The 8,492-nt window shown below is 35.2% G+C and overlaps 1 gene segment (V, D, J or C); it reads left to right on the top strand.

The window, feature by feature from the left end:
• The first annotated feature begins 487 nt into the window (after positions 1-487).
• Positions 488-1,033, top strand: LOC130844634 (T cell receptor alpha variable 13-1-like). The segment is given in 2 exon segments: positions 488-539; positions 705-1,033. Coding segments are annotated over 2 exon segments (381 nt in total).
• Positions 1,034-8,492: the final 7,459 nt, after the last annotated feature.

The following is an 8,492-nucleotide window of genomic DNA, read 5'->3' as shown; positions in this document are numbered from 1 at the left end:
GATGTGACCACCAGATGGTGGTGCACCTCTGCTGATGTAGAATACGTGGAGGGTTCATTTTAGTGGATTCCGAATGAATGGGCTTAGGGCAGAAGCAGAGGCTTTTTCTTTTTTTTTTTTTTTTTTTTTTTTTTTTTATTTTATTTTATTTTTTTTTTGGGGGTACACCAGGTTCAATCAACTGTTTTTATACACATATCCCCATATTTCCTCCCTTCCTTGACGCCCCCCCCTCGATTCCCCCCCACCCTCCCTGCCCCAGTCCTCTAAGGCATCTTCCATCCTCGAGTTGGACTCCCTTTGTTATACAACAACTTCCCACTGACTATTTTACATTTGGTAGTATATATATGTCAGAGGCTTTTTCTTATTGGCTGAGTAGACAATGCGACAAGCCACTAGAGAAAAGAAGGGAACACTTGGTAATAGAAGCAGCCCTCCTGGCCGGAGACTGCAGGTCCACAATTGATCCTAAATGGGAAGAACAATGAAGACGCCCATTGGAGCTTTTATCACGTTCTTGTGGCTGCAGCTGGACTGTGAGTTGAGGGTTCATGGGAAACAGAGTGCGTAGGTGGATATTCTTTAGAAGCCAAGACTGGCTTTATTCAGGTTGCTTCTAGTTAGTGTAGAAAAGGAAAAGTAAATTCTGGAGCTTAATCATCTGGCAACACTTTTCCTTTCTCTGACTTCTTTCTGCCTAGGTGTCAGCCTTGGAGAGAAGGTGGAGCAAAGTCCTTCTACCCTGAGTGTCCAGGAGGGAAACAGCTCTGTTATCACCTGTACTTACACAGACACTACTTCAGACTACTTCCCTTGGTATAAGCAAGAACCTGGAAAAGGTCCCCAGTTCCTTATAGACATTCGTTCAAACACAGGCAATAATGAAGACCGAAGACTGACTGTTTTATTGAATAGGACAGCCAAACGTGTCTCCCTGAACATCACAGCCACCCAACCTGAAGACTCAGCTGTCTACTTCTGTGCAGCAAGTACACATTGCTTCCCAAGTACCTGCTACTCAAACTTGTGACTGGGGCAGCCCCTTCTTTTGGCGCAGACCTTCAAGCATAGCATTTGTTATACTGTTTGCAAGTGGAAACTAATGTATAAAACATGAAAAGCATAGAATAAGAAAATTAGGTTCACTATGACCCAGAAAGTGTTGGAACACATTTTGTTGGATGTTGCTTACTGAATTCTTGAAGGCAGTTAATGAGGTTTTATTTTGAAATTCAGGCTTTAAAAATGACTTTACATTTGCTATTCATACTCCCCTTCTATAAATAAGTGCTTAGTAACAATAACACGTTCCTATTATGGATGGGACCTTAACTCTTATTTTTCAAAAATTGTGTAAGTTACTTTTCTCTTATAAAATTATATTCTAAGTATAGAAAATGTGTAAAATACAAAAATTTAAAATTTATCATTCTGCTTCCGGGTAATTTATAGCTAATATTTGGCTTACTCTCTTCGTAAATTCTAGTATGATTAGAATTCTGATTTTTTCACTTAATATTATACCTCGAAATGAGCATTTCCAATTTCATTACCTTCTTCTTTAACAGCTGCTTTTTAATGGCTTCATGAGAGATTTTCATAAATCACAATTATATTTAAAATTTTCTTTCTCTCTATATTTCCGGCAAAATTTGACTATCCTTTCTGTGTGTTCTGACTACTTTCTTGTTGAAAATGTGACTTGGGTTTTCTTTAGAATGCAGTAACAGAGTATATATATTTTTGTATGTTTAAGGAAAATTAAAATATGAAGTGACTTATTGAAGAATGTGAATTGAGAATTAGACACAAATCTATTCTTCTTTTCAAAATGTTGTTAGTGTTGACATTTATTCTCATATAAGTTAGAAGGGAGAGTTGTGCCTTTTAATCATTGCTACATAACACAAACTTTTTTACATAATTGATAATCAATAGATGTTTGTTAAAGAAGGAATAGAAAGGTTAATTCTGCCATATATGTAAAATATTATTTAAGTTTGTGATAACATTAAACTTATAAGTTGGCTTGTAAAGAATAAACTCCTGAAAGTTTAAGAGAAATTTAGTAGAAAACTCCTATATTTGTTTATTGAAGAATATAGTATTTCTCTCTGTTTATCAATGTCTTTCTCAATAAAGCTCCATGTTTTAAAATAAATTTATTTCTAGATGTTTAATTTTTACTGTTACATTTGTGATTCAAATATTTATTTCTGTGGTATATGTAATATTTTTTATGTAGAGTCATCACGTACCTTATTCAAGTCTTATTAGTCAATTGCAAAAGGCACTTGAATTGTTTATTTTAGACATCGCTTGCTACAAATTTCCATGCTTCATCTTCGTGTTTTGACTGAATTAAACACTACTTCTGCAGTTTCTTTTTAAAAACAGGTAACTATTTTTGTAGAAAAATCAATATAAGAAAAGAATTACATGAATAATTAATTCTCATACCCTGGGTAGACTATTTTCATGATTCTTCATACTCTTCCTAAGGATGGGTATAATTAGCAGTTGGTATGGTGAAAATGATACCTCTTGACTGAGTTACGGTTGTTACTTATAAGCTAACTGGCTTGTTCTTATAGGGAAAGTCATCAGGTTAAATTATGTTTAAAACATCTGAACAAGATTCGTCACTGTTGTAGCCTAACACCCCAATCAGCTTTAATTATTGTCCTGACTGTAACCACTAGCTCCTGTCCAGTAGAATCAAGACAACTCTTGGTTGGTCTATTTCCTCTGAGACTGATAATGGAGTGAGAGGGAAGCATGGCTTGTATTTTATTGTTTAATTCTTCTTAAACCAAGTCACGAGAGAGAGGATACAATTACTATGGGCTTGACTGCTTTACTGTACATAGGTAAGAATACATCCAATGGAAGGAAAAAGTGCTCACCACAGTTTGTTTGTTTCTTGCTGTCTCTGGACAATTTACTACAAGCCTGGTGGCTTAAAACAACAGAAATATTTTCTGTCATGGTTCTTAAGGCCAGAGCTGAAATTATTGTCACTGGGCTGATATCAGGGCATCAGCAGGACTGTACCCCATCCAGAAGCTCTAAAAGAGAAACCGTTTCTTACCTCTTCCCGCTCTGGTGGCTGCCAACCTTTCTTGGCTTGTGACCATATCTGTTTTGTCTCTGCCTCTGTGGGCTAACTGGCTTCTCTTCTTCTGTCATCAAATCTCACTATGCTTCCCTCTTAAAAGTATACAGTGTTGTATTTAGGACCATATAATCCAAGATTATCTCCCCATCTCAAGATCTGTGACAATCATAACTCCAAAAATTTTAATTAATTAATTTTTTCTTTATATAAGACAACAGTCACAGATTCCAGGGATTAGGGCCAGTATTGTTTTTTTTTAGCCATTACTTTGCTTGTCACATTTGGCATGGCTGGTGCTTTCTTTTCCAAGTTGAGAACATTGTATACATATTAGACAAGTCCAGTAATGAAAATAGAAACCACATTAATTAATTAATTTTCTCAGGGTTTAAAAAATTTTATTTAAAAATGATACAGAAACAGAGAATCAATAAGGCAACAGAGGTCGTAAATAACAATAGAATAGTTAGACTTAATTGATATTTTCAGGACACTATACCCAAAAAAACCAGGATATACATTCTTTTCATGCGCAGATGGAATATTTTCTAGGACTGACCACATCTTAGGGCACAAAACTAACCTCAACAAATTTAAGCGTATAGAAATTATTTCAAGCATCTTCTCAGACCACAATGGTATGAAACTAGAAATCAACCACAGGAAAAGAGAAAAAAAAAACCATGATCATTGTGACTAAATAACATGCTACTAAAAAGAAAATGATATTAAAAAATACCTTGAGACAAATGACAATGAAAACACAACCATACAAAATCTATGGGATTCAGCAAAAACAGTTCTTAGAGGGAAGTTCATAGCAACACAGGACTTCATCAAAAAAAACAAGAAAAATCTCAAGTAAACAACCTAAAAGAATTAGAAAAAGAAGAACCAACAAAACCTAAGGTCAGCAGAAGGAAGGAAATAATAAAGATCAGGAAGGAAATAAATAAAATAGAAATTAACAATAGAAAAAAATCAACAAAACCAAGAGCTGGTTCTTTGAAAGGATAAACAAAATTGACAAACCTCTGGCCAGGCTCACCAAGAAGAAAAGAGAGAGAACCCAAATAAAATAAGAAATGAAAAAGGGGAAATCTCAACTGATACCACAGAAATACAAAAAACCATAAGAGAATACTATGAACAATTATATGCCAACAAATTTGACAACCTAGAAGAAATGGACAACTTTCTAGAAAAATACAGCCCACCAAAACTGAATCAAGAAGAAATAGATAATTTGAACAGACTGATCACTAGAAGTGAAATAGAATCTGTAATAAAACAACAACAACAACAACAACAACAACTTCCTACAAACAAAAGTCCAGGACCAGATGGCTTCACAGGTGAATTCCACCAAACATACAATGAAGAACTTATACAGATTCTTCTCAAATTCTTCCAAAAGACTGAGGAGGAGGGAACACTTCCAAAGACATTGGAGCACCTTCACCCTGTTACCAAAACCAGACAAAGACACTACCAAAAAAGAAAATTACAGGCCAAAAAAAGAAAATTACAGGCCAATATCTTTGATGAATATAGTTGCAAAATTCTCAACAAAATATTGGCAAATCAAATCCAACAACACATAAAAAAGATCATATACCATGACCAAGTGGGATTCATCCCAGTTTGACATGGATGGTTCAACATATGCAAATTAATCAATGTAATACACCACATTAAAAAAGAAAAGTCAAAAATCACTTGATCATCTCAATAGATGCAGAAAAAGCATTTGACAAAATTCAACAGTGATTCATGATAAAAATTCTTACCAAAGTGGGAATAGATGGAACATTTCTCAACATAATAAAAGCCATTTATGACAAACCCCCAGCCAATATAATACTCAATGGCGAAAAGCTGAAAGATTTCCCACTAAAATCTGGAATAAGACAAGAATGCCCACTCTCACCACTTCTGTTCAACATAGCATTGGAATAAAAGAAAAAGAAATAAAAGTTATACAAATTGGAAGGGAAGAGGTAAAATTGTCACTATATGCAGATGACATGATACTGTATATAGAAAACCCTAAGGACTCCACACAAAAACTAGATCTAATAAATGAATTTAGCAAAGTAATAGGACACAAGATTAACATTCAGAAATCAGTTGCATTCCTTTACACTAATGATGAAATATCAGAAAGGAAATGTAAAAAAGTAATACCTTTTAAAATTGCACCAAAAAACAATACTTAGGAATAAGTCTGATGAATGACTTAAAAGAATTTTTTGCTGAGAACTATAAAACAGTAATAAAGAAAACAAAAGAGGACTCAAAGAAATGGAAAGATATCCCATGATCTTGAATTAGAAAAATTAATATTGTTAAAACGGCAATACTACCCAAGGCAATCTACAGATTTAATGTGATCCCTATCAAATTACCCATGGCATTTTCAACAGAACTAGAACAAATAATCCAAACATTTATATGGAACCATAAAAGACCCAGAATTGCTAGAGCAATACTGAGGGAAAAACAAAGCAGTAGGCATAACTCTCTCAGACTTCAGACAATACTACAAAGCTACAGTAATCAAAATAATGTGGTACTGGTACAAAAACAGGCATAATGATCAATGGAACATAACAGAGAGCCCAGAAATAAACCCACACACCTACAGTCAATTAATCTTTGACAAAGGAGGCAAGAATATAAAATGGGAAAAAGACAGTCTCTTCAGCCAGTGCTGAAAAAGTTGCTGGGAAAGTTGACAGCTGCATGTAAATCAATGAAGTTAGAATACGCCCTCAGACCATGCACAGAAAATAAACTCAAAATGGCTTAAAGACTTAAAAATAAGACATGACACCATAAAACTCCTAGAAGAGAGCATAGGCAAACCATTCTCTGACATAAATAGTACCAGTGTTTTATTAGGTTAGTCTCCCAAGGCAATAGAAATAAAAACAAAAACAAACAAATGGGACCTAATCAAACTTACGTGCTTTTGCAGACCAAAGGAAACTTTAAAACAAAACAAAAACAAAAAGACAACCTATGGAATGGGAGAAAATGTTTGCAAATGATGCGACAGACAGGGACTTAATCTCCAAAACATACAAACCGCACATACAACCCAACAACAAAAAAACAAACAACCCAATTGAGAAATGAGCAGAAGATATTAATAGACATTTTTCTAAAGAAGACATACAGAAGGCACATGAAAAGATGCCCAACATCACTAATTATTAGAGAAATGCAAATCAAAGCTACAATGAGGTACCACCTCACACTGGTCAGAATGGCATCACCAGAAAATCCACAAACAATAAATGTTGGAGAGGATGCGGAGGAAAGGGAACCCTCCTACACTGTTGGTGGGAATGTAAGTTGGTACAGCCACCACGCAAAACAGTATGGAGGTTCATCAGAAAACCAAAAATAGAATTACCATATGATGCAGCAATCCCACTCTTGGGACTATACCCAGACAAAAGTGTAATTCAAAAAGATACATATACCCCTATGTTCATAGCAGCACTGATCACAGTAACCAAAACATGGAAACAACCTAAATGTCCATTGACAGATGAATAGATAAAGAAGATGTGGCACATATATACAACAAAATACTACTCAGCCATAAAAAAGAACTAAATAAAGCCTTTTGCAGCAACATGGATGAAACTAGAGATGATCATACTAAATGAAGTAAGTTAGAAAGAGAAAGACAAATATCACTTATATGTGGAATCTAAAATATGGCACAAATGAACCTGTCTACAAAACAGAAACAGACTCATAGACACAGAGAACAGGTTTGTGGTTGCCAAGGGGGAAAGGGGTAGGGAGAGGGATGGACAGGGAGTTTGGTGTTGGTAGATGCAAACTATTACACTTAGAATGGGTAAACAACAAGGACTTAATGTACGAGGGTGGGTCAAAACTTATTTCTACAGCCAGAGTGTGGATAATTTTTGAATCACCTTGTATAGGGAACTATATGTGATAAACCAAAATGGAAAAGAATATAAAAAAGCATATATGTGTATAACTGAGTCACTTTGCTGTACAGCAGAGATTGACACAACATTGTAAACTAACTGTACTTCAATTAAAAAGGATTTTAAAATAATACAGAAAAATGGACTATTATTTCTCTGAATTTTGCATTTTAATATATGGTATAGATTCATGAAACCATCACACATTCATGACATAGAACAGTTTCATTGCTCCTTAAAACTCTCTTGTGCTATAATTTTGTAATCACACCCTGCCCAATCTTAACTCCTTGCAAACCTTGATTTTACATTTTTATCTTTTTAGGAATGTCATATGAATAAAGCCATAAAACAACAAAAAACCTTTTGAGTATTCTGCATCTTTGTGAGGGGAAGCACATGGTACTGGGCACATGTACGATCTCCATCCCTGTCACCACTCTCATTTTTTAAAAAATAAATAAATAAATTTATTTGTTTATTTATGTATTTTTATTGGTGGCATTGGGTCTTTGTTGCTGCGTGCAAGCTTTCTCTAGTTGCGGAGAGCAAGGGCTTCTCTTCATTGTGGTGCATGGGCTTCTCAATGTGGTGGCTTCTCTTGTTGTGGAGCATGGGCTCTAGGCACGTGGGCCTCAGTAGTTGTGGCACTTGGGCTCGGTAGTTGTGGCGCATGGGCTTAGCTGCTCCTCGGCATGTGGGATCTTCCCAGAGCAGGGATCAAACCCGTGTCCCCTGAATTGGCAGGTGGATTCTTAACCACTGCTCCACCAGGCAGGCCCTCATTGCTTTTTAACCCTGATGTTTTGAACTTGTAAGTTATTTTATAGGAATAACTCATCATTTCAAGTGTTTGAATTCCTTTAGAAATTTTGTTTGTACTTCTACAAAAGAAACATTATGGCAACTGATAATGGGGAGGTTCAGTGGGGTGTTGGATCAACTCATAATCAGGTTAAGGCATGTTCTTCACACAAGCCCAGTTGTACCAACTTTATTATGAATTTTTCTAACATTTTAAGACATTTTATTGATCAAAATTCATTTTTGCAGTACTAATTGGGGTATGGTTATTATTTGGCATTTCCAGGTGTTGACACTAAATAACATATCCAACAATTCTTTAACTTTGTTGCACAAGTAATGGACTTGTTGAGCTAAATTATAGCATTAGGATGGCTACTGCTTCAAGTAAAACCAGTACCCTAGCAAGTTATTTCATTGGTAAGAGCACAAAGTTGGGAAAATCAGAAATATATAACACTCTAGCATTAAATACCACTAAAAGAATGAAAAATAAAGAATGCAAAGGATAATGTGACAATCAGTGGTTCCAAACATCTTGGAGAATTCTTTTCTAATGATCTTTGATGGAGATGTCCTCTTTATGCAGTCCT

Source organism: Hippopotamus amphibius, chromosome 2, assembly GCF_030028045.1.
Source record: "Hippopotamus amphibius kiboko isolate mHipAmp2 chromosome 2, mHipAmp2.hap2, whole genome shotgun sequence".
Lineage (NCBI taxonomy): Eukaryota > Metazoa > Chordata > Mammalia > Artiodactyla > Hippopotamidae > Hippopotamus > Hippopotamus amphibius.
Note: the sequence above shows the minus strand (reverse complement) of the source record. Positions and strands in the feature narration are given on the sequence as shown.